Here is a 27,038-nt window from a genome sequence, read left to right as displayed (position 1 = left end):
CTCTGGAGTTGAGCAGCGCCGCCTGGTGGCCCTGGAGAGCCCCTGCTGGGAAAGAATGTTTCCACATCAGGTATAGGTCCAGGAGGAAATTCCTAAGGTGAGAAATCGGCAGGAAGGATTAGCCATCAAAATCCAGAGTACAGTCCATAAAGGTACACATGTTCAAATAATATACCATAATCTCAACTTTGTTAGCTAGACAAAGCTCAGAGAACGTGCATGTAGGAGCTGTGCATAACAAACCATCACTGTAACAACACAGGGTGAAATATGGGACTTGCAAGGACCCCACTAGGTTTAAGAAAGCCATTTAAACGAATAAGAAACAAATTAAGATTAAACAATAAAGTGCGGGAGGTGGTATAAAGTTGCTCAAAAGAAATAAAAAGAGGAAATTATGCCAGTTAAGCTTAAACACTGCATCAACCATGGATGTGCCACCATAGCCGTACCCTTGGAAAACCTCAGACGTATGACTCATTACAGTTCCTTTAGTGCAAAAGACCAGCATATGGTGTTAGGTCCTTCTCAGTCCGAGCTCTGAAGATCTGGAACTCTGTTGCTTCCTTATTCGGACCACTCAAAAATCCTCTTGGCTTCTTACGACCACTCAAAATCCACTTGTTCATTAGTAAGCGTCCTTTCAGCTCTCACCCTGTGGTACTGTATCTTGGATCAAGTGTCCTGAAACCATCCTGATAACATATATGTGCCCTTTACCAGTTCAAATAATACTATAATAACTAATACATCTACTATAAATGCTAGTACAACGGCTCTTACTCCTTCTTCTTGTACTACGGCTATTGCCTCTAATAATACAGTATTACTACTATTACAACTAATAAAACAAAAAAGAGTCCCAACTACTACTACTGTAATTGCCTATATTGTTATTATTGCAACTGCTAATACTGAAATTACCTGCAGTGTTATTATTGCAACTGCTACTACCACTACTTTGTGTATGGGGTTTTCAGAAAAAGCTATATACAGACAATAATGTAAAATATATAATTTTTTAGATGGAATAACTATTTCTGAAACTGTACTAAAGAAAATTAATTTACAACCCTCTTTACAAAAACTTTTGCATCTGTGAGTAACTGTTGGTGAAATGGGACCTGAGATTAAGGAAGATAAATGGAGTAAACTTGATTCATCAAAACAACATAGACAATTGCTGTCTTTTCCCAAGATGCCCTTTCTAAAACATTAACCAGACCAACAAACAAGACAATGAAGGTAAAAGCAGCAAATACCTCCAATGAGAAGCAGGGATTCCAAGATGAAGCTCAGCGGCACTTCGCTGATGCTGACCATGCGGAAGCGACTCAGCAAACAGGCTGGGAGCATGCAAGAGGGAGAGGTGGCCCTCCAGGCCTGGGTGCTCGGCACACTGCTGCTGAGGGCAAAAACGAAACTGCAGTTATAGTATATAAATGAGGATTGTATATTTTTTCAATGCACGCCTCAATCTCTGGCTGCAGTGTTTACCTTGTATTTTAATTAGAAGCACAAAGTTCATTCAGAAAAGGGCTTCATCCTAGTAGGAAACGCAGGTGCTGATCCCATGGCACCTGTGTGGCTAAAAGTGGGTCTAAACCTAATCTAAGTGGAGTATGTAAAGCACTGAAGTCTGGAGCCCTTAGCCACATTACCTCTTCTCTTACCGTAGTATCACAGTTTGGGATGGTGTTTTAAGCAGAATGGGATTTATCAAAACACTTCCATAACAATGCCGTTGTTATTGTCATCACTTAGCTTGGGCCTGTAGCTGGTTGCCACCAGGCAAGCCCCAAACTTTCTCTTTCACTTGATCCATCTCATATTGCCTTTTATTAAACATTTTGATCAATAATTAGATGGGCAACTCGAAGTGGCCCCAGGATGCCTTTTCTGCAATATTGGGTCATAAGAGCCACTGAGTGCACTTTATGGGCAACCATTTATTTAGGATAGGATAGGATAGGGATTTATAAAGCGCACTAGAACGCGATGGTGCCAAGGCGCTCGTTTATGCCTACAAACTATGCATGATATCAGAAACCATATGTAACAGGGATTCACGGAATACAATTGCAGCTCTTTTAATTAACTGGCACAGCAGCCGCTCCCGCCTCCCCCTTCCCCCACTAATTGTAAAGTGATCTATTCCCAGCACGGTACCATTGTGCGAGGGGGCATCAAGGTTTTCATATGAATTAAAAAAGAGTTTTCATTGAAAGCAAAGTGCAGGAATACAGAAGCGTGCTAGAAAACTAAATAAATGAGTCCATATCGTCAAATGAATAATAAACAACTAAGGTATATTTTAACAATCCTGACATGCCCATAGAACAAAATAAAACAAAAAATATAATCTAATCTTGAGGAAAATCAGTTCATCAATAACAGAATCTAGCTATGTAAGACTGTACAGTTAATACAATTTTATAACTCGGCTTCTCAGCATCTCAACGCTAAATTTTATTAGGGCTGTAAAGTGATCATTTCGAAGGCTGGCCTCGCCAGGAGCAGTAATTAGTCTTTTATACCTGCCAATGACAGCAAGGCACGCGCCTGCTGGGTTGAGGGAGATCTCCTCCAATTGCAGACTGACTGTCTCTTTCCCAGAGTGCCTGGCGGCTTGAATCTGGCCGAGCAGCTGTCCAAGGGTAGTGAGCTCTGACAGCGGTAATTGCTCCAGTCCATTAAAGCAAATCCAGGCTCCTAAAAAATAATGACATATGCAGATTATAAAAGAACTGTGCAGAGACAGGCATTTTTCCAGATGCTATTAGAGAAAGCAGAGGAGTGATGGAGAGACGGTGGCAGCGGTGGCGGGTTCAGGGTTCAGATCTCCTAGAAAGAGTCTCTGGGGCTCAGAGGGCCTCCCTGTGTCAAGTGATCAGATGGGATGTAACTGGGAAGGTGTGGACACCACAATCAATATGATGTTCTAACAGAGACATCACTTAAACAACAGGGAAACCAGAAGTGACATCAATCACCCTTTGACTTTTGATGGCATCAACCTCTTGTCCTACCACTAGTTCCTCAAGAGGCTCTTATTTACTGCTATGGGGAAGCCTTTGGGTAGAAACTACAGGAAGTAAATAAAGGCTCTTAGAGCAGGGATTCCTTTCTGTTTGTGCACCCGCCTTCATGACTCCTGAGAGGTGAAGTAGCAAGAGCAGTGCCAGGTGCAACAACAGGGAAATCATGGGTAATCGCTGCTACTCCTAGCCAGTGCCTAAAATGGAGAAATAGAAGTGCAGGTACCCTGTACCAGAGTACCTGCTTGTTTCAGATAAGTGCCGGTACTCTCCCTCTCAAAATAAACAAGCATTGGCATAGCCAATAGGTCTCGGTTTCGGGACTTTATAAATATTTAGTTATGCAGCAGAATATCTTTTGTGCAACAACATCAACTGTTGCCTGGCTGAACACTTATAAGGTCCCAAAGGCAAGACCTATTGGCTATGCCAATGATTGTGTGTGTGCACAAAGGGCATGGATGGGAGAGGAAGTGGTGTGTTTAAGGGCCCTAGAAGAGTGATGGTGTGTTGTTTCAGAAGGACATGTTCCCATCATTTCTAGGTCACAACGCAGCACCCATCGAATGTTTTACAAAGTGCCAGAGCTAGTTTTGGTCACACGTTCCTCCCTCTCAAGCCTGGCAGGGCTTGGGTGGACCCATCCTAAGGACACATTGGTAGAGAATGCAGGAACACATAGTTTCTGCTGATATGGCTGAGTGGCATGTGGTGAATTTCGGAATGGGGTGGAATACTAAAGAATCATGAAGAGGAAAAAAATACCGAGGCCCGATGCTCATTGCAAAGTTTAAGGGCGCAATCTAATGAACACATGTGAGTCAGATGTGCCTGATAACACATCAACTCCACTGAAAAATCTCCCACTCTCTGGTCATAAAAGCCACAATAAGACCAGCACTGCATGTTTGGAGTGTGTCGTCACAGCGCCTGGAGTACTGGTGGTCTCACGGCAGACGCTTTTAGGTCGATCTTATTTTGAAGATGGAGAGGTGCATGTGGTTTTCAGTATATATAGTTCAGTTTGCAATTTTTTTTGCATAATGCAGTTGAGCTTCTGCTTAACTGCCATGCAGCTGTGTAATAAACATGGGATGGTTTAAGAACAATGTTGGCGTGTGTGCTCGAATTATCACGTAACTTTTTAGGTCTCGCGCCTAGCGTTGCACTGTGCAGCAGTGCTCGCGCAGCGAGCGACCTTGTGTCCGGGGCTCAGAAATGGACCCTGGAATCGTACACGCTTGTGCGTGTGTTTTTTGTTTTGTCTTCTATTATTGAGTTTTTAGTGGCTGTATTTTTTAGACGCAATAGGCCAAAGGCGGGTGTATCGCTCTGCCCATGGCCTATTGGTGTCTGTTACGCGCACTAAAGCCTATCTGGTTTCAATTATCGTGCCCAGACACGGGTGCGATAATTGAAAGCATATGGCTGTCTGTGGCCACCATTGGCGGCTGTCTCTGCTTCCAAAAGCGATTTCTTTCGGTTTCGCGAGCGCTTTACTTGTGGCTTTGCTTTCAGTTTTGCGATCACTTTACTTGTGGCTTTGCGGCTGCAATACAGTTTGTTGCTTGATTGGGAGGAATGCGTGGCTAATCTTTACGTGGTTACAAGGTCAAATAAATGAAGGCGGTTACAAGGCAAAGTAAATGAAAATGCGCGGCAAATATTTACTTTGTTACAAGGTAAAATAAATGAAGGCGGTTACAAGGTAAAAAAAATGAAAAATACGCGGCAAATATTTACGCGGTTACAAGGTGAACAATGCGTGCCTAATAATTGCACTATATTTCTCTTTTTCTAATGCCGCATCAGGCTTACTAAAATAATTGACTGTATCTGCTTAGCTACAAAACAAGGACTCGTTGGGGCTAAATCATACTTTCTGACTGGACTGAAAACGTGTGATTTTGGATAGAGTTCTTTCTCTTTCCGTTACTCGATTCCCTTAATCTAAAATGGCGCTTGCTTGCAAATAGAGTTATAGACATAGAGACAGAAATACACAGAGCTAGACCTAGGTACAGGAAAACAGACACACACACATATAGGAAAGGAGATTAACAAGCAAAGAGATATACAGAAACAGAGGCACATACACAAATCTAGAAACTGAGACAGATAGACAAAGAGGAACAGGGGCAGAGATAAAGACAGAAACTTATAAACACTAAAAGGCACATATAGAGTTTGATACATACACGCAAATACAGTGTACACATAGGTAGACGCATATAGCGGAGCATGACGGGCACAGAGGAGCATATACAAAGACAGAGACACACAGATAGACTGAGAGAGAGATAGAAACGCACAAACTAAGAGAAAGATGAATACACTATGAGAGAAGAAACAGACAGTAAAACAAGTACATCTTGTGGCTTTGCTTTCAGTTTTGCGATCACTTTACTTGTGGCTTTGCAGCTGCAATACAGTTTGTTGCTTAGTTGGGAGGAATGCGTGGCTAATCTTTACGCGGTTACAAGGTAAAATAGCGGTTACAAGGCAAACTAAATGAAAATGCGCGGCAAATATTTACTTCGTTAGAAGGTAAAATAAATTAAGGCGGTTACAAGGTAAAAAAAATGAAAATGAGCAGCAAATATTTACGCGGTTACAAGGTAAACAATGCGTGCCTAATAATTGCACTATACTTCTCTTTTTCTAATGTCGCGTCAGGCTTACTGAAATAATTGACTGTATCTGCTTAGCTACAAAACAAGAACTCGTTGGGGCTAAGTCATACTTTCTGACTGGACTGAAAACGTGTGCTTCGGGATAGAGTTCTTAAGTTGTGTGGTGTGGTTGTGTGTGTGTACGCACGTGTGGTTGTGTGTGTGGTTGTGTGTGTGGCTGTGTGTGGTTGTGTGTGTGGTTGTGTGTGTGATTGTGTGTGTGTGCTTGTGGTTGTGTGTGTGGTTGTGTGTGAGTGTGGTTGGGTGGTTGGGTGTGGTTGTGTGTGTGGTTGTGTGTGTGTTGTGTTTGTGGTTGTGTGTGGTTGTGTGTGGGTGTGTGGTTGTGTGTGTGGGTGGGTGGTTGTGTGTGTGGTTGTGTGTGTGTGTGGTTGTATGTGTGTGGTTGTGTGTGTGTGTTTGTGTGTGTGGTTGTGTGTGTTTGTGTGGTTGTATGTGTGGTTGTGTGTGTGGTTGTGTGTGTGGTTGTGGGTGTGGTTGTGTGTGGTTGTGGGTGTGGTTGTGGGTGTGGTTGTGTTTGTGTGTGTGTGTGGTTGTGTGTGTGGTTGTGTGTGCATGGTTGTGTGTGTGTGTGTTGTGTTTGTGTTTGTGGTTGTGTGTGTGGTTTTGTGTGTGATTGTGTGTGTGATTGTGTGTGTGGTTGTGTGTGTGTGGTTGTGTGTGTGTGTGGTTGTGTGTGTGTGGTTGTGTGTGTGGTTGTGTGGTTGTGTGTGTGTGGTTGTGTGTGTGTGGTTGTGTGTGTGGTTGTGGTTGTGTGTGTGGTTGTGTGTGTGTGTGTGGGTGTGTGGGTGTTGTGTGTGTGGTTGTGTGTGTGTGGTTGTGTGTGTGTGTGTGTGTGGTTGTGGGTGGGGTTTTGTGTGTGTGGTTGTGTGTGGTTGTGTGATTACACATCACACAATTACACTGTATTCAATACAACATAAATACACTCCACATACCACTCAGTACTACATAATTGCACATCACATAATTACTCTCTACTTAATGCAAGATAAATACACTCCACACAATACCACTCCGTGCCACATAATAACACAACACATAATTACACTGTACTCAATGCAACATAAATACACACCTTTCACTCAAGTTCGTGCTATATAAAAAATAAAATAAAACAATTGCAATGCAATAGGTCTCACATTACTGAATCTTTGAGCTGCTATTGGTGTTGCATTATTATTAGCAATGCCAACAGCTCAAACTTTAATAATGTGAGACCTATTGCATTGAAAATGCTTGTTTTCTCTTGAAAATGTGAGCGAGTGGCTTTCTCTCTGAGTCAGCTGTCGGTACTGCACTTGTGTGATGGGGAGGGGCTGACCCCTACTAAACTGTGAAATCACAAGGATGGACGTGAAGCAGGTTATGCGCTGCCTCCTCTGAAGATCTGGCCGCAGAGGTATAAAGGGATTATGGGCGACGGTCTGGGCTCGGCACTGCCCGAGTGGAGGGGGTATGAACGGCCCAGAGCTCGCATTACTTTAGAAGCCCCAAAAGAAACAGAGTGTCTCAACTCTGATGTTTACGATGCGGAGTAGAAGAGGGAAAGGATCGGGTTTGAGTCTTGCCGAGTATTTAACATGTGAACTAAAAATATTGATTTGAATAAATAAAGTTAACAATTGCATGATTTTAATAAGCAATGCATGCAGATTTAAACTAATGAAATTGGGGAGGGGTTGACCCCTACTTAATCGTTAAATCACAAGGATCAGTGTGAAGCAGGTTATGCGCTGCCTCCTCCGAAGATCTGGCCGCAGAGGTATAAAGGGATTATGGGTCGACGGTCTGGGCTCGGCACTGCTCGAGAGGAGGGGGTATGGACGGCCCACAGCTCGCATTACTTTAGAAGCCCCAAAAAAACCAGAGTGTCTGAACCCTGATGTTTATGGTGCTGAGTAGAAGAGGGAAAGGATCGGGTTTGAGTCTTGCCGAGTCTTTAACATGTGAACTAAAAATATTGATTTGAATAAATAAAATTAACAATTGCATGATTTTAATAAACAATGCATGCAGATTTAAATTAATGAAATTGGGGAGGGGTTGACCCCTACTTAACCGTTAACTCACAAGGATCGGCGTGAAGCAGGTTATGTGCTGCCTTCTCTGATGATCTGGCTGTAGAGGTATAAAGGGATTATGGGGCGACGGGCACGAAGGGAGATTGTGAAGCTTTGAAGTGGAAAAGGAAGACAAAGAGGCGCGGGCATTGAGAAAGGCAATGATCGGCGTTTGTGAAAACACAGTGCATCTACAAACAGAACAAGCCCGGGAGTGGTGCGCGCGCGCGCGCTCTAAACTGAATTTTTTAAAAAAGCATGGCGAAGGTGCGTGCGTGTGCAAATGGGAGGGGTGGGGGAAGTGCTCATGCTAAGTAGCAACTGTTTGCTCTTTTTCAAAGCACACACTTGTGCTTGTGGCGTGCCACAGCACACTGAAGCAAGCTGTTTGCCGCCACAAGCACGAGTATGTGCTTGGAAAAAGAGCTGCACTACGGCTAAAGGTCTCCTATGCAGTGCATGCGCACTGCGTAGGCGAGACCTAAAAAGTGCTGGTACTCCGGACAGTGCCGGCCCATTTAGACCCCTGCTCCTAGCTATGCCTTATTGACGTTCATATGTTGACGTGGGCACTCATGTCAGACTGAATACAAGAAATGGGATAAGAAGTGACAAATCTGGAGCCTCGTCTAAAAGTAGGGAGGCTGTAATTTACTAAATACCTTCCTAATATTGAATAAGATTTAAGTGACGGATAAATTATAGACAATAAGTAGATATTGTAAAGATGGAACTGAAGATTAAGGCCTTATTTAAAGTTTGGTGGATGGGATACTCCATCAATACGCGACGGATATCCCGTCCGCTGTATTACAAATAACAGCGGCTATAATGCTTTTGCAACGCAGCGCACATAATATATGCCATAATTGTGGCGCAGTATCTCATCCGCCGAACTCTAAATGAGGCCATTACTACAGTCTGATATGTTATATGGGACAGTCTGGTATGGGCAGAATAGATTACATTGATGACCGTTATGTAATCAATATCTGTTTAGATGTGTAAATATGCATGAAATATATTTGGTAATATTAATTCTAAAGTATTTATTTCCCCCAAAAATGAGACTGAATTCTGGTAAAATTGCACGAGGCAGCAAGGCATCGGCCCCGGTCTCTGCTAATCTGTTTCTTTGGCCTTGGTGGGAGGCCTGCAAGGCTGCCAATGCCAGAACCTTTCTTCCATTTCCAGCCCTTCCTTTCACCCCGCCCCCTGCCCCCTGCACAGGACCCGCTGCGTCCATTTACATCTGCTCACAGCAGGTGACAAATGGGAGCTTTAAACTCATTGACAAAGGAATACCATCCGGAATTCCTAATGGTAATTGCATATCTGCATAGTTGTTTCCGATTACGAGGGGCTTACCTAGTAATAGATAGGTGGAAATCCATGCAGAGACACTGCCTGGAAATTTTACATGAAATTTCCCCGACTCGTAATTAGGCCCCTAATATTTAAGTGCTAAAAACATAATCCCCATTTGTTTTATGTGCTGTATAAATGGACATTATTATTGATTGGTATTATGCCAAAATTAATACAAAGAAGTGATGGCTCAGAGTACAGCAAAGCAAGAACTTATCCCCAGGTCTTTGTGAGGCCTGAACAAGGGAGACCACCTTCTGTAACAGGAGCTGTGTGCAGTACAAGTCAACTGCACTGTGCAGTGTGCACAGCACACACCCAAGTCCTGAACTGAACGTCATTGCATTTCTGATGTGAGGCCAGGCAAGGCAATATTGTGGGGGTAGGTGCGAGCAACGACACTAAAACGTATATAAAAAAATACAGCCAGCAAGTTAAAAATACACCATTATGGAAAAATCTTCAGTCCATGATCAAGAAACTCATTATATCGGAACAATTGCCAAAATAGCATTACCATGAATTTGAGTGCGAGGGTGAGGAGTTGATCAAATGTGATCTATTCAGAAATGGTGATGGGGAGCACATCAAGGGGAAAACACGATAAAAACATGGTAATGGTTTCTTGGCATTGGTTACTTTTATTTCAAATACATAGAAAAATACATATAGACTGGGATGGTCAGAGGATTTGATGAACATTTGAAATAGTAATTTCTGAAGTCTGAAAATTTCAATTCATTCGCAACCAACAGGTTCAGGTATCCAGTTTGTGTTCGCAGCTGCCGACTTATTCGCGAGGACTCAAAATTATTATAATGCGCTAACTCTGCATGCTTTCCTATGACTGCCAGTGGACGTCTTTCAAGTTCTATATGATACTTACAGTTTTCGCTTGACAACTTTATCCCTTATCTTCCAACGATTTCTTTTTTTGTCCTGCCACAGTACGGAGGAAACATAAAAATGGCCGGCATTTCTCCGTTCTGGTGTCTTCACTCTGGAACTCCTTGACTTTACTCCTCTTAAACTACTGGGAGTTTAGAGAGTGGATAAAAACGTCTGTATTTCAATATTGAGTCCATATTAGTATTTTTCCTTTTGCTTAGCTCAGCTCTGTGACGTTGGGAGTGCAAACACTTAATCAATTCTTCTCATTTACACTGATCTTTAGTCTTCCATTTGATTACACTAATTGCTAAACCAGGGGTGTTCAGCACGGGTTCACGTGGGTCAGATCCAGGCCACATTTTTAGGATACACACATAGACATATTTACATACAAGCCCTGTAAATGGGTACCATTTCCATCATTAGGGATTATTCGGAAAAGCTGACTTGATCCGGCCCTCAAGGGTCACCGGTGGATAAGCATGTGCTGGTTCTGGCATTCTTCTGGATATTGTTATGTTATATTAAATTGAAATTTGTAGCGCGCAGCTGTCACTCCGAGGAGCATCATGGCACTAAGAGGATCACTTTGACAGACAGGGTAACTGAGGCTGGAGAGATGGTATTAGATGAGCGCTCTGCATAGTGCATTTGGGGCCCTAAAAATCCAGGCTTTCAGTGCCTTCCTGGAAAGTGTTTCTGATTGGATGAAGCGATGGTTGTTGGGAAGTTGATTCCTGGCCTTGGATCTAGACACTGCAAATGATTTCCCCCCTTTAGAGACACGTCTGAAGGCTGGGAGTTTTAGTAGATTTGCGCTAGATGATCTGAGAGTACAGTGTGGCATAGCGCACACATCTAAGCCAAAGTTAGTGGGGGCCTGAGGAATTAAAGATTCTAAAGGTAATTATCAGGATCTTGAACAAAATTCTTTTGTGGATTGGTAGACAACGTAGTGCTTCCAGGGCAGCACCTGCTGATGACCTCCTTGGCCATCTTAGTACTAGTCGGGCTGCTGCATGTTGTACCATCTGTAGTTTGTGTAGGACCAACTTGTTTGCTCCTGCATAGAGGCTGTTGCAGAAGTCCAGTCTGGAAGTCCAGTCTGGATGTGATTATTGCCACTGCGAATGCCACTGCGACTGCCACTGCCTGTCTCCCTGTACTGAGAAGTGAACCATAGAACTTTTTAAGTGATTTTTATCAGGTGGAAGCAGGTACCAGCCACTGCTAAGGATTGCTGGTGGAAGGATAGTGCTGAGTCAAATTTGACCCCCAGATTCCTGGCTAATGTTAATGTGTTGTGGGGAGGAGGGGTGTCAGAAGGCCACCACAGACAAGGAGAAAACGTATTCCCTTTCCCCAATGACATGATTTCTGGTTTTTCTGAAATATATTTTAGGTGGTTGGCTTTCATCCAGTTAAAAACCGCTGTGAGGCGTTGACAGAGATTTTCCTCAGCCAGTGTGGTATCTGTATCTAAGACCAGGATTAGCAGCGTCATCCACATATGAGATGGTCTCAATGTTGAAGTACAATATCAGACTAATCAGTGGGGCCATAGAGACAATAAAAAGCACTGGGCTGAGGATGGACCCTTGTGGGACCCCGGCGAGCAGAGGTTTTTCTGCTGACTGGTATTGTCCAAGGGTGATGACTTGTCTATGGTTTTGTAGGAACGATTTTAGCCAGGCCAGGGCGAGATGAGAGATACCGTAGGATTCAAGACGGTACAAGAGGATGACATGTGAAACCGTATCAAAGGCAGATGATAGGTCTAATGAGACCAACACAGCTTTCTTTCCCTGGTCAAGGGCGGCTTCAAGGGATTCAGCAGTATACAGGAGGGTTGATTCCGTAGAGTGCTGAGGACTGAAACCTGATTGATTGAGGTTTAAGATATTTGCTCCTTCCAGGTAAGTCATGAGCTGAGAGTTAACTATTTTTTCAGTACTCTTACTTAGATATGCGAGTAGGGAGATGGGTCGAAGATTGGTGAGAGTTGTGAGATCAGCAAGTTGTTTCTTTTGGGGAGGTTCTGTTCAAATTAGACCGCTATGCGGTCACCAAGAGACTGTGATGGGAGGATCTCTTGTTTAAGGGATGTGGGATTGGTGAAGGAGTTGACTATCTTAAAGATAGGTTAAGACAGAACACCTCCTCTCATCGAAGGATCCAGTTTCTTTCTTCAACCTATCTTATTGTCAATGCCAGTTGCTATTGTGTGTAATATTCTTCTGCACTCACCTGCAGATGCCAGTCCTTTGCATATGTCTTGAAGGATGCTGTGGTCCATAGACCTGGTACAGTTGAAGACAAAGAGCGCCTTCCCAAGACAGAGGCTCAGCTCCCGCACGGTCGATCTTTTTCCAGATCCCTGAAATGAAGATAGAGGAACACAATACGGGAACAAACAGAATTATAAGTGTGTTGATGCTTGGGTCACGCATCTTTAAACAACAACTCCTAACGAGGACATCGGTGAAGAACACTAGTAAGCACTACGGCCCTTTCTACAAGTAGCATGGGAAAAGGTCCAGATTTTACAAGTGATGTTGGTAACTCGCAAGTTGGGGAACATCAGGACCAGTACAAGTGGGACTCTTGGGGGCACCTTAGAAAACTGTTAATTCTAGATAAAATCCCCCCATAATTTCTCATTTTCACCTAGTCCCCCCTTCCGAGATTTCAACAAGTCAGAATTAAGATGTCACTCGAAATGAGGGTCAAAGCCCACATTTGAGAAGATTAGAAGTAAGCAGAGATAGCAACGTGAGGAAAACGCAAACTTAATGGTTCTTTTTATGGGAAAATGAGATAATTTGAAGTATTGCATCATTTTTTAGCTCTTCATTATTTTGCGATATCCAGCTCAGTATGTTTATTTATATATTAATTCAGCGCTATAATTATGATAACTTTGCAGCACTGAGTTGTATTGGAGAAAAGCCGAGCAAAAAGCTAAACAATTCATCAGCGGCTCGTTAAGAGCCCACCAGGCTGAAGTAAAACTCATCAACCTGCATTTTTCTATTATGAAACATAAACACTGGAATCAGGTAAATGGTGTCTTGAGGAGTTCACTTTTTATTTTTTTGTTTGATTTTTTTTTAACATAAACATGGTTAAGGGGTGGGCATCCCAGGGCCAGGTACATTGCCAATTGTACATCATCATCACTTGTAAAACATATGGCGGTAGCATAAAAGCACAGAGTTCACTTTTTATTGGGTTCCCTGAATCAGGTTTTCTTGGGTCATCTCTAACGTTGGAGGGATTCACTTTGACGGGTATTACAAAGTGTGATATGCCACTGTTTTTGTGTTGCTGCTCGTTTTCTTCGAGTATTGTCTCTTTTCCATTTGCATCGGACGCACAGTGAGCATCACATGCCCGTGATATTACTCTGAGATTCTGTCCTCGTGCGCATGCGCAGTACAAGGAGGGCCTGGCGCAGGCTGACAGGCGCCTCGCTGTAGAGAAGCAGATGCAGCTTGCTGCTGTTCTTAAACTGAATGATAACAAGGTTGGATGAATGACTGTGGGCAACAAACCCATTCTGGGTCAGTAGTAGTTTGAAATCCCGTAAGTAACTCTTTGGATGTGTTTTTGTTTTCCCTGCTTGCGAGTCTCTGATTTCAGTCTCCAGCTTAACTATTCTATGAGCAATGTAACTAGAGGGGCAAGCGCGGGTTGTGTGCAAATGGTAAGTGTCCCGAGTAACTGGCAAAACCCCTTCATGGGCGGACTATTAATATCGGCAGATTCCAAACGTGAACACAGGAAGACCACTGTATTCGGCCCTCCTGCACCTGCATGTACAATCCAAGAAGCGCAGTGCCACTGGAAAGAGAGGTGCAGAAGGCGCTCCAGCACCCCGACACATTATGCAAAAGTCAAAGACAGCATGCCACATATCCTGCATGCCTTCCAGGAGGAGTCGTCACCAGCCAGCATCCCCACACCTTCACTAAAAATTGCTGCATCATCTCTGGCGGAATGTGGAAGGCACTGATGAAATGTGGACATCACTGACAGAGTGTGGGCAGCACTGACAGAGTGTGGGCAGCACTGACAGAGTGTGTGTGGGCAGCACTGATGGAGTGTGGGCAGCACTGACGAAGTGTGAGCAGCACTGACGGAGTGTGAGCAGCACTGACGGAGTGTGAGCAGCACTGCTGGAGTGAGAGCCGCCAGCACTGACGGAGTGTGGGCAGCACTGACAGAGTGTGGGCAGCACTGACAGAGTGTGTGTGGGCAACACTGATGGAGTGTGGGCAGCACTGACGAAGTGTGAGCAGCACTGACGGAGTGTGAGCAGCACTGACGGAGTGTGGGCAGCACTGCTGGAGTGAGAGCAGCCAGCACTGACGGAGTGTGGGCAGCACTGACGGAGTGTGGACAGCACTGACGGAGTGTGGACAGCACTGACAGAGTGTGGACAGCACTGACAGAGTGTGAGCAGCACTGACGGAGTGTGGACAGCACTGACGGAGTGTGGACAGCACTGACGGTGTGTGGACAGCACTGACAGAGTGTGAGCAGCACTGACGGAGTGTGGGCAGCACTGATGGAGTGTGGGCAGCAATGACGGAGTGTGGGCAGCCAGCACTGACGGAGTGTGAGCACAGCACTGATGGAGTGTGAGCAGCCAGCACTGACGGAGTGTGGACAGCACTGACGGAGTGTGGACAGGACTGACGGAGTGTGGACAGGACTGACGGAGTGTGGACAGGACTGACGGAGTGTGGGCAGCACTGACGGAGTGTGGGCAGCACTGACGGAGTGTGGGCAACTGACGGAGTGTGGGCAGAACTGACAGAGTTTGGGCAGCACTGACAGAGTGTGGGCAGCACTGACATAGTGTGGGCAGCACTGACATAGTGTGGGCAGCACTGACAGAGTGTGGGCAGCACTGACATAGTGTGGGCAGAACTGACAGAGTTTGGGCAGCACTGACAGAGTGTGGGCAGCACTGACAGAGTGTGAGCAGCCAGCACTGACGGAGTGTGGGCAGCACTGACGGAGTGTGGGCAGCACTGACGGAGTGTGGGCAGCACTGATGGAGTGTGAGCAGCACTAACGGAGTGTGAGCAGCACTGACGGAATGTGAGCAGCACTGACGGAGTGTGGGCAGCACTGACGGAGTGTGGGCAGCACTGACGGAGTGTGGGCAGCACTGACAGAGTGTGAGCAGCGCTGACGGAGTGTGAGCAGCCAGCACTGATGGAGTGTGAACAGCACTGACGGAGTGTGGGCAGTACTGCTGGAGTGAGAGCAGCCAGCACTGACGGAGTGTGGACAGCACTGACGGAGTGTGGACAGGACTGACGGAGTGTGGACAGGACTGACGGAGTGTGGGCAGCACTGACGGAGTGTGGGCAGCACTGACGGAGTGTGGGCAACTGACGGAGTGTGGGCAGAACTGACAGAGTTTGGGCAGCACTGACAGAGTGTGGGCAGCACTGACATAGTGTGGGCAGCACTGACATAGTGTGGGCAGCACTGACAGAGTGTGGGCAGCACTGACATAGTGTGGGCAGAACTGACAGAGTTTGGGCAGCACTGACAGAGTGTGGGCAGCACTGACAGAGTGTGAGCAGCCAGCACTGACGAAGTGTGGGCAGCACTGACGGAGTGTGAGCAGCACTGATGGAGTGTGAGCAGCACTAACGGAGTGTGAGCAGCACTGACGGAATGTGAGCAGCACTGACGGAGTGTGGGCAGCACTGACGGAGTGTGGGCAGCACTGACGGAGTGTGGGCAGCACTGACAGAGTGTGGGCAGCACTGACGGAGTGTGAGCAGCCAGCACTGATGGAGTGTGAACAGCACTGACGGAGTGTGGGCAGTACTGCTGGAGTGAGAGCAGCCAGCACTGACGGAGTGTGGGCAGCACTGATGGAGTGTGGGCAGCACTGATGGAGTGTGAGCAGCACTAACGGAGTGTGAGCAGCACTGACGGAGTGTGGGCAGCACTGACGGAGTGTGGGCAGCACTGAAGGAGTGTGGGCAGCACTGACGGAGTGTGGGCAGCACTGACGGAGTGTGGGCAGCCAGCACTGATGGAGTGTGAACAGCACTGACGGAGTGTGGGCAGCACTGCTGGAGTGAGAGCAGCCAGCACTGACGGAGTGTGGGCAGCACTGATGGAGTGTGGGCAGCACTGATGGAGTGTGAGCAGCACTAACGGAGTGTAAGCAGCACTGACGGAGTGTGAGCAGCACTGACGGAGTGTGGGCAGCACTGACAGAGTGTGGGCAGCACTGACAGAGTGTGGGCAGCACTGACAGAGTGTGGGCAGCACTGACAGAGTGTGAGTGGGCAGCACTGACGGAGTGTGAGCAGCACTGACGGAGTGTGAGCAGCACTGACGGAGTGTGAGCAGCACTGACGGAGTGTGGGCAGCACTGACGGAGTGTGGGCAGCACTGACAGAGTGTGGGCAGCACTGACAGAGTGTGGGCAGCACTGAGGGCGTGATGGCAGCACTGAGGGCGTGATGGCAGCACTGAGGGCGTGATGGCAGCACTGACTAAGTGATGGCAGCACTGAGGGCGTGATGGCAGCACTGAGGGCGTGATGGCAGCACTGACGGCGTGATGGCAGCACTGACGGCGTGATGGCAGCACTGACGGCGTGATGGCAGCACTGACGGCGTGATGGCAGCACTGACGGCGTGATGGCAGCACTGACGGCGTGATGGCAGCACTGACGGAGTGTGGGCAGAACTGACAGAGTTTGGGCAGCACTGACATAGTGTGGGCAGCACTGACATAGTGTGGGCAGCACTGACATAGTGTGGGCAGCACTGACATAGTGTGGGCAGCACTGACATAGTGTGGGCAGCACTGACAGAGTGTGGGCAGCACTGACAGAGTGTGAGCAGCCAGCACTGACGGAGTGTGGGCAGCACTGACGGAGTGTGGGCAGCACTGATGGAGTGTGAGCAGCACTCACGGAGTGTGAGCAGCACTGACGGAGTGTGAGCAGCACTGACGGAGTGTGAGCAGCACTGACGGAGTGAGGGCAGCACTGACGGAGTGTGGGCAGCACTGACAGAGTGTGGGCAGCACTGACAGAGTGTGAGCAGCCAGCACTGACGGAGTGTGGGCAGCACTGACAGAGTGTGAGCAGCCAGCACTGACGGAGTGTGGGCAGCACTGACAGAGTGTGGGCAGCACTGATGGAGTGTGAGCAGCACTAACGGAGTGTGAGCAGCACTGACTGAGTGTGAGCAGCACTGACGGAGTGTGAGCAGCACTGACGGAGTGTGAGCAGCACTGACGGAGTGTGGGCAGCACTGACGGAGTGAGGGCAGCACTGACGGAGTGTGGGCAGCACTGACAGAGTGTGGGCAGCACTGACAGAGTGTGGGCAGCACTGACAGAGTGTGGGCAGCACTGACGGAGTGTGAGCAGCCAGCACTGATGGAGTGTGAACAGCACTGACGGAGTGTGGGCAGTACTGCTGGAGTGAGAGCAGCCAGCACTGACGGAGTGTGGGCAGCACTGATGGAGTGTGGGCAGCACTGATGGAGTGTGAGCAGCACTAACGGAGTGTGAGCAGCACTGACGGAGTGTGGGCAGCACTGACGGAGTGTGGGCAGCACTGACAGAGTGTGGGCAGCACTGACAGAGTGTGGGCAGCACTGACAGAGTGTGGGCAGCACTGACGGAGTGTGAGCAGCCAGCACTGATGGAGTGTGGGCAGCACTGACAGACTGTGGGCAGCACTGACATAGTGTGGGCAGCACTGACATAGTGTAGGCAGCACTGACATAGTGTGGGCAGCACTGACAGAGTGTGGGCAGCACTGACAGAGTGTGAGCAGCCAGCACTGACGGAGTGTGGGCAGCACTGACAGAGTGTGGGCAGCACTGACAGAGTGTGAGTGGGCAGCACTGATGGAGTGTGGGCAGCACTGACGGAGTGTGAGCAGCACTGACGGAGTGTGGGCAGCACTGACAGAGTGTGGGCAGCACTGACAGAGTGTGGGCAGCACTGACAGAGTGTGGGCAGCACTGACAGAGTGTGGGCAGCACTGACAGAGTGTGGGCAGCACTGACGGAGTGTGGGCAGCACTGACGGAGTGTGGGCAGCACTGACGGAGTGTGGGCAGCACTGAGGGCGTGATGGCAGCACTGAGGGCGTGATGGCAGCACTGAGGGCGTGATGGCAGCACTGAGGGCGTGATGGCAGCACTGAGGGCGTGATGGCAGCACTGAGGGCGTGATGGCAGCACTGACGGCGTGATGGCAGCACTGACGGCGTGATGGCAGCACTGACGGCGTGATGGCAGCACTGACGGCGTGATGGCAGCACTGATGGCGTGATGGCAGCACTGACGGTGTGATGGCAGCACTGACGGGGTGTGGACAGCACTGACGAAGTGTGGGCAGCACTGACGGAGTGTTGGCAGCACTGACGGAGTGTGGGCAGCACTGACGGAGTGTGGGCAGCACTGACGGAGTGTGTGTGGACAGCACTGACGGAGTGTGTGTGGACAGCACTGACGGAGTGTGAACAGCTCTGACAGAGTGTGGGCAGCACTGACAGAGTGTGTGTTGGCAGCACTGACGGAGTGTGGGCAGCACTGACGTGGTGTGGACAGTACTGACGGAGTGTGGGCAGCACTGACGGAGTGTGAGCAGCACTGACGGAGTGTGAGCAGCACTGACGGAGTGTGGGCAGCACTGATGGAGTGTGGGCAGCACTGACGGAGTGTGAGCAGCCAGCACTGACGGAGTGTGAGCAGCCAGCACTGATGGAGTGTGGGCAGCACTGACGGAGTGTGGGCAGCACTGACGGAGTGTGGACAGCACTGACGGAGTGTGAGCAGCCAGCACTGACGGAGTGTGAGCAGCAGGCACTGACGGAGCGTGGGCAGCACTAACGGAGTGTGGGCAGCACTGACGGAGTGTGGACAGCACTGATGGAGTGTGGACAGCACTGATGGAGTGTGAGCAGCACTGACGGAGTGTGAGCAGCACTGACGGAGTGTGAGCAGCACTGACGTGTGTGGGCAGCACTGACATAGTGTGGGCAGCACTGACAGAGTGTGAGCAGCCAGCACTGACGGAGTGTGGGCAGCACTGACGGAGTGTGGGCAGCACTGAGGGCGTGATGGCAGCACTGAGGGCGTGATGGCAGCACTGAGGGCGTGATGGCAGCACTGACGGCGTGATGGCAGCACTGAGGGCGTGATGGCAGCACTGAGTGCGTGATGGCAGCACTGACGGCGTGATGGCAGCACTGACGGCGTGATGGCAGCACTGACGGCGTGATGGCAGCACTGACGGTGTGATGGCAGCACTGACGGGGTGTGGACAGCACTGACGAAGTGTGGGCAGCACTGACGGAGTGTGGGCAGCACTGACGGTGTGTGGACAGCACTGACAGAGTGTGAGCAGCACTGACGGAGTGTGGGCAGCACTGACGGAGTGTGTGTGGACAGCACTGACGGAGTGTGTGTGGACAGCACTGACGGAGTGTGAACAGCTCTGACAGAGTGTGGGCAGCACTGACGGGGTGTGGACAGTACTGACGGAGTGTGGGCAGCACTGACGGAGTGTGAGCAGCACTGACGGAGTGTGAGCAGCACTGACGGAGTGTGGGCAGCACTGATGGAGTGTGGGCAGCACTGACGGAGTGTGAGCAGCCAGCACTGACGGAGTGTGAGCAGCCAGCACTGATGGAGTGTGGGCAGCACTGACGGAGTGTGGGCAGCACTGACGGAGTGTGGACAGCACTGACGGAGTGTGAGCAGCCAGCACTGACGGAGTGTGAGCAGCAGGCACTGACGGAGCGTGGGCAGCACTAACGGAGTGTGGGCAGCACTGACGGAGTGTGGACAGCACTGATGGAGTGTGGACAGCACTGATGGAGTGTGAGCAGCACTGACGGAGTGTGAGCAGCACTGACGGAGTGTGAGCAGCACTGACGTGTGTGGGCAGCACTGACAGAGTGTGGGCAGCACTGACATAGTGTGGGCAGCACTGACAGAGTGTGAGCAGCCAGCACTGACGGAGTGTGGGCAGCACTGACGGAGTGTGGGCAGCACTGACGGATTGTGGGCAGCACTGACGGAGTGTGGACAGCTCTGACGGAGTGTGGGCAGCACTGACGGAGTGTGAGCAGCACTGACGGAGTGTGGACAGTACTGACGGAGTGTGGGCAGCACTGACGGAGTGTGAGCAGCACTGACGGAGTGTGAGCAGCACTGACGGAGTGTGGGCAGCACTGATGGAGTGTGGGCAGCACTGACGGAGTGTGAGCAGCCAGCACTGACGGAGTGTGAGCAGCCAGCACTGATGGAGTGTGGGCAGCACTGACGGAGTGTGGGCAGCACTGACGGAGTGTGAGCAGCACTGACGGAGTGTGAGCAGCACTGACGGAGTGTGGGCAGCACTGATGGAGTGTGGGCAGCACTGACGGAGTGTGAGCAGCCAGCACTGACGGAGTGTGAGCAGCCAGCACTGATGGAGTGTGGGCAGCACTGACGGAGTGTGGGCAGCACTGACGGAGTGTGGACAGCACTGACGGAGTGTGAGCAGCCAGCACTGACGGAGTGTGAGCAGCAGGCACTGACGGAGCGTGGGCAGCACTAACGGAGTGTGGGCAGCACTGACGGAGTGTGGACAGCACTGATGGAGTGTGGACAGCACTGATGGAGTGTGAGCAGCACTGACGGAGTGTGAGCAGCACTGACGGAGTGTGAGCAGCACTGACGTGTGTGGGCAGCACTGACAGAGTGTGGGCAGCACTGACATAGTGTGGGCAGCACTGACAGAGTGTGAGCAGCCAGCACTGACGGAGTGTGGGCAGCACTGACGGAGTGTGGGCAGCACTGACGGATTGTGGGCAGCACTGACGGAGTGTGGACAGCTCTGACGGAGTGTGGGCAGCACTGACGGAGTGTGAGCAGCACTGACGGAGTGTGAGCAGCACTGACGGAGTGTGGGCATCACTGACGGAGTGTGGGCAGCACTGACGGCGTGATGGCAGCACGGATAGAGTGTGGGCAGCACTGACGGAGTGTGAGCAGCACCTTGGGCTTTCTGTTTTGAGAGGCAGCACACCCTGTGGAGCTTTGACTCTTCGCCTCCCTGGCTCCCGACATGGGCTGAGGAGGCTGGGGAGCCATTATAGTGCAACACTGCTCTGAGTGCGTCAGCCATCTCCCACTCGACCGTGAAGGTCATGTCATGGGAATTACCCTCAAACTTCTGAGGTCCCCAGTATTTCTTTCAAAAATTAAAAGACTTTGAAAAGCCTAGTATTCCTTTTAATCTTATGTCTCTCAAGCTTGTGTAAACAAAAATATATAGATGGAGAAAACGGCAACCCATAGCACCCTCTTTTAAATGACAGCCGTAGGAAGTTTATTATTTTCAATGCTATTAACCTGGCCTAGCAACTTTTCCAATTCAAAATATCGACAGGGTTTACCTTTAACCTCGTTCTGATGTTCACATGCGTCTCGGGGAAAGTTTCCTAAAATAATTTTAATCTCTATTACATGTTTTGTAAAAATTAGAAAAAAATCTTTTATTAACGAGAATTATTTATCTTATTTAGTTTTAAAACATTCTGATTTTTCAATGATTCTTCCAACAAACTGGATCATTAAATTCTTGATTATTAAATTCTGAATCTGAGTGGCATCTGGGCACCGCCAAATAAAGTGCACAAAAGCTGAATGAATCAGGTGCCTTAAGGGCAAGCCATCTTAATGACTCATAATCCCCAACTACAAGAACAGAAATAATATATTTCTCTCTTTCTCAGGCGATACAGCTAAAAGTTTGAGTTGTCCTCGACCAAGATCCGCCTGGCCACGGTCCTCAGTCAGTTCAAAATGTGCCTAAATTCCCTGCTTTCAGCTAGCTAAAGAGATTATTATCTTTCAAGAAGGGTTTCACTAATTCTCTTTTGACTAGATGGACCATGATTCGGATGCAAATGTCATTTTACCCATCAGGCATATGTAAAATCTAAATTTACCTATGTTTGCGTCACTCAGTGTCACTCTTCTATGATTCCTCACTAGTTGTATTCTCAGGTTTCTCCAGTTTTGTACAAAGCTCCTGCATAAATGTGAACAGTAGGTATGCACGGGTTAGCCAGCATGGAATTAAATATGTAGGGTGCAAAGGGGCATAAGAATGTGGCCTAACGGATGGAGTTGCCGACATTGGATCTGGGGAACCAGGTTCGAGCCTCTGCGTCGGCTCAAAATCCTGTGATTCTGGACAAATCACTTAATCTCCATGTGCCTACCAAAAATGAAGATGTCCTTGTGTAACGTAACCGGTGCTCATGTAAAGCGCTCCAATACCTTCGGGTCGAGTTGGCGCTATATAAAAACACAAAAAAAAAGGGAGACATCCTCATTTGCACCCCTTACCCCAGTCACTATGAGGCCCTGTACACATAGCAACCCAATTCAGTGTGATCTGACGAGGATGTCCGTTCTCTGCTGGACAAGGTTAGAGTCAAATCTTTTCCAAAGCTACGGATAGAAATCTCAATATTGGAGCATACACTGTACCTCGGGCCCCATGCACAGGGCACCAGCCATGCAGGAAACCGCTGCAGTAATATTGAGAAAGGCCCTTTCAGTAAGAGGGGTAATGAGTATGTGCTCCGCAGACCCTTGGTACTCAAAGCCATAACCAAACTCGGCGTCACCAATCTGCAAACAGAAGAAAGAAAATGTGAAATATAAGTGAACAAAGCATCTCTGCAAAAAATATTTACAAAAGTTCAAATTAAGCTGACGCTACAGGAGAAGAGCTAATAAAGGTTTTGTATTTATGTATGTGGTCGTTGTGCAGAGCAAACGTAGCCAACAGTCAGAGGAGTACGCAGGGTGTAAGGCAAGTATAGAGTCCAGGTGTGCCAGGAGAGGTCGTGGGTTCTGAGAGTAGAATGGACAGTTACGGATGGACTGTTCTTTAAAAAGGGGCAGCTTAAATTATTTGCTAAACGGGCTCAGGATTGCGGAGGTCGTCATGGTTACTGGGAAATTGTCCCAGATCTTATGGCCACAAACAGAAAAGGCAACAAGTCATACCTGAGGTACTACACACACTGAATGGCCACTGATAAGTATTTTTCTCCGCTCCCCTCATCAGGTAAAGATCTTATCATGAAAAAATCCACCCATAGCACTGGATAATGGGGGCAAAGGGTGTTTCCTTTCGTGTCTCAGCTGTATGTAGGAGACACAATCTATGACCTGCTGGTGGCTCATCCTAAGGAATGACTCTATGTAACATTAATCGGTGATAATATTTAAAGGTTTCACACAGAGCAGGTCCAGAGGATAAGTGGTCCTCCCCTCTTGATGGACTTAAGCTAAAGTCAACACTCAACACCTCTCAGTGTCATATCTCTCTTCCTACGAGATGCATCGAAAACACCTCCCAGCGTCATATCCCTCTTCCTATGGCAGGTGTTAGACCTGGCACATTGGCGTGGGTCTCCCTTCCATTTTTCGCTGTTGCCTCATATGTTTTTGCTGGTGATAGTTGCTCAGGGCACTGTGCCACTGCTGTCCAGAGCCACAGTGCAAGTGCTCCCTATTGTAAATTGATGTATGATTTGTGAATCCATGATTGGTTCGTTTGGTTTACCTGTCAGACCCTAGTACAGTGCACCAGGAGTGCCCAGGGCTTGTAAATCCAAATGCTGCTGGTGGGCTTGCAGCACTGGTTGTGCCACCCACAGAAGCAGTCTGTAAAAGTGTGTCTAAGGTCTGCCATTGCAGAGCTTGTGTGCAGTCTGGTACTGTCATGCTGACTGGGCAAGTGCGCCCACTTGCCAGTCCCTAAACCTTCCCTCTTCTTCATATTAGACACCCCTCTGGTAGGCCCAAGGGCAGGGTGCATTGTAAGTATAAGGTAGGACATGCCCTGGTGTGTGTGGCATGTTCTAATAGTGAATTACAGCCATTCTTGTTTTTCACTATTGCAAGGCTACCTGTTCTCCATAGGCCAGAATGGGCAGTTTGGTTATTACATTTTATAATCTTAACTGACTCAGGGAACATGGTAGAAATTCGAATTTAGTATGCCTGAACTCAGAATGATAAAATACATAATTTAGTGAAGTTGGTTTTAACGTTCACTGTTTGAAAATACCACTTCTAGAAAGTAGGTATTTTTTTGTCTAACCATTCAAACCTGCCTCTGCTAGGCTGTGTATTACTTTGTCTGGTTTCTGTGAGTGACGGGGCTGGGGGATTCAAAGAGACAGGATGAGTCAGCCCAGTGGTGAATAGAGAGATCTGCATCTAGATGGGAGGGAGGGGTCACACCTGAACCTTGAATAGGGCTGTGCCTGCCTACCACAATGCTGGCTCCACCTCCTGGGCAGCGGCTGATGTCTCTGCCCTGCACAGTGAATGAAGGGAAGGAATCCTGTCAACAAAGTGCTCCAGGGCAGTACTTGCCTTCCACAATACTGGCTCCACCTCCTGTGGGGCGTCTAATGTTTCTGTCCTACACTGTGAAAGGAAAGGAGAAGTCTGGTAAACAGAGTGCTCAGGAACTGGTTCGGACTGGGCAAAGGCCCCTCTGCCCTCAGAGGACAAAGGATTTTGGGGTATAATTATTGGGACCATGATCCCAAGAATTTAGATCACTTTGGGAAAACAAGAAGAACCTCTGCTCAGGGAGGAACCAGAAGAAGCTGAGAAGGAAACTATCCCTGAACCTGGGGGATTGGCCTGCAGTGGTTGCCTTACTGCCAAAGAGAGGAGAAAGGAACTTTGTGTGTACTTTTGCTCAACTTGTGAAGAATCTCCAAGGGCTTGGAAAAGAGCTTGCCTCCTGCTGAAGTCTCACGAACAACAGACTGCACCCTCCAGGTCCCCAGAGTTGTTTGGAAGTGCCTGCTGTTGTTGTTGGGCCTTCTGAGGGACTGCGTGTCGCAAGGAGCTGGAAGCGCGACTCAAGAAAGAGAAGCGTGCCGCCGTCGGAGCTGTTGTCGTCGCATCTCGTAAAGTGTGTCGCCGCTGCAGCATCGCATCATCCAGGAAGTGTATCGCAATGCCGAAGAAGCGTGTCGCCATCGCAGCCATCGTAGCTGACGCATTGCACCGCATCAAGAGAAGAGTCTCGCATCGAGGAAGAAGCGTGTCGCCATCGCAGCCATCATAGTTGTCGCATTGCACCGCATCAAGAAAAGCACCTCGCATCCACGGAGAAGCGTGCCGCCATCGGAGCTGCTGTCGTCGAATCGCGTAAAGGGGTGTCGCCGCTGCAACATCGCATCGAGCGGAAGCGTCTCGCAAACGTCGGAGAAGAGTGTCGCTGCCAAGGCCGCTGTCGTCGCATCGCGTAAAGGGTGTCGCCGCTGCAGCTGAAGCATCGAGTTGAGTCTTCTCGCAACATCGGAGAAGCGTACCGCATCTGGAAGATCTTCACGTCTTTATTTCTTTGCACCAAAAACTTCATCGCATCAACATCATTGCAACACTTTCGGTACCTGCGTGTCGCATCTAACAGGTACATTGACTTAAAGTGTTGCATTTAAGAATTAAAGAGAACTAAGCAAAATTCTATAGTATTGTGTATTTTTGTCGTTTAATGGTCTTGTGGTAAATCTATATAAAGAATACTTATTTTTTATATAGATCCTGTGTGGTGTCCATCTGTAGTGTTGTCACTTGGTTACTGTATGTGTTCACAAATGCTTTACACACTGCCTCTGAGATAAGCTTGTCTGCTCGTGCCAAGCTACCAAGGGGGTGAGCAGGGGTTATTTTAGGAGTGTACCCCCTTACCCTGACTAGAGGAGAGGGTTCCTATTTGTCACAAGTGCATACCTGTGCCAACTAGAGACCCCCAAGTCTAACAGCAGGCATCTCAAACACCTCTCAATGTGATATCTCTCTTAGTATGAGATGCATCAGAAACACCTCTCAGTGTCATATCTCTCTTTCTATGGGATGCATTGCAAATACCTCTGAATGTTATATCCCTCTACCTAAGACATACATCTCAAACACCTCCTAATGTCATATCTCTTTTCCTATAAGATGCATCGCAAACACCTCTCAATGTCATATCTCGGGTTCAATGAGATGCATCGCAAACAACTCTCAGTGTCATATCTCTCTTCCTATACCATGCATAGCAAACACCTCTCAATGTCGTATCTCTCTTCCCGTGTAATGCAACGCAAACACCTCTCAATGTCATATCTCTCTTCCGATGAGATGTATCGCAAACACCTCTCAATGTCATATCTCTCTTCCTATAACATGCATCGTAAACACTTTTGAATGTCGTATCTCTCTTCCCGTGTGATGCACTGCAAACACCTCTTAATGTCATATCTCTCTTCCTAGGAAATGCATCGCAAACACATCTCAGTGTCCTATCTCTCTTCCCATAACATGCAAAGCAAACACCAATCAATGTCATATCTCTCTTCCGATGAGATGTATCACAAACACCTCTCAATGTCAAATCTCTCTTCCTACGCGATTCAACGCAAACACCTCTGAATGTCATATCTCGCTTCCCGTGAGATGTATCGCAAACACCTCTCAATGCCATACCTCTCTTCCTTTAACATGCATCGCAAACACCTCTAAATGTGGTATCTCTCTTCCCGTGAGATGCAACGCAAACACCTCTGAATGTCATATCTTTCCTCCGGTGAGATGTATCGCAAACACCTCTCAATGTCATATCTCTCTTCCTACGAGATGCAACGCAAACACCTCTGAATGTCATATCTCTCCTCCGGTGAGATGTATCGCAAACACCTCTCAATGTCATATCTCTCTTCCTATAACTTGCATCGCAAACACCTCTGAATGTCATATCTCACTTCCCCTGAGATGCATTGCAAACACCTCTCAATGTCATATTTCTCTTCTAATGAGATGTATCGCAAACACCTCTTAATTTCATATCGCTGCTCCTGGAAGATGCATCGCAAACACCTTTGAATGTCGTATCTCTCTTCCCGTG

At 48.3% G+C, this 27,038-nt stretch overlaps 1 protein-coding gene across 1 annotated transcript in view; it reads right to left on the bottom strand.

The window, feature by feature from the left end:
* The window catches only part of LOC146859134 (uncharacterized), a 2,052,335-nt gene that overhangs the window by 1,531,908 nt on the left and 493,389 nt on the right, over positions 1–27,038 (bottom strand). Inside the window, exons 44-47 of the mRNA XM_085649806.1 lie at positions 22,601–22,744; positions 12,298–12,427; positions 2,538–2,712; positions 1,263–1,402 (exon numbers count right to left, since the gene is read on the bottom strand). Of these exons, the coding sequence (XP_085505932.1) occupies positions 1,263–1,402; positions 2,538–2,712; positions 12,298–12,427; positions 22,601–22,744 (589 nt within the window). The remainder of the gene's footprint in view (positions 1–1,262; positions 1,403–2,537; positions 2,713–12,297; positions 12,428–22,600; positions 22,745–27,038) is intronic.

The sequence above is a fragment of the Triturus cristatus genome, chromosome 3_2 (assembly GCF_964204655.1).
Source record: "Triturus cristatus chromosome 3_2, aTriCri1.1, whole genome shotgun sequence".
Lineage (NCBI taxonomy): Eukaryota > Metazoa > Chordata > Amphibia > Caudata > Salamandridae > Triturus > Triturus cristatus.
Note: the sequence above shows the minus strand (reverse complement) of the source record. Positions and strands in the feature narration are given on the sequence as shown.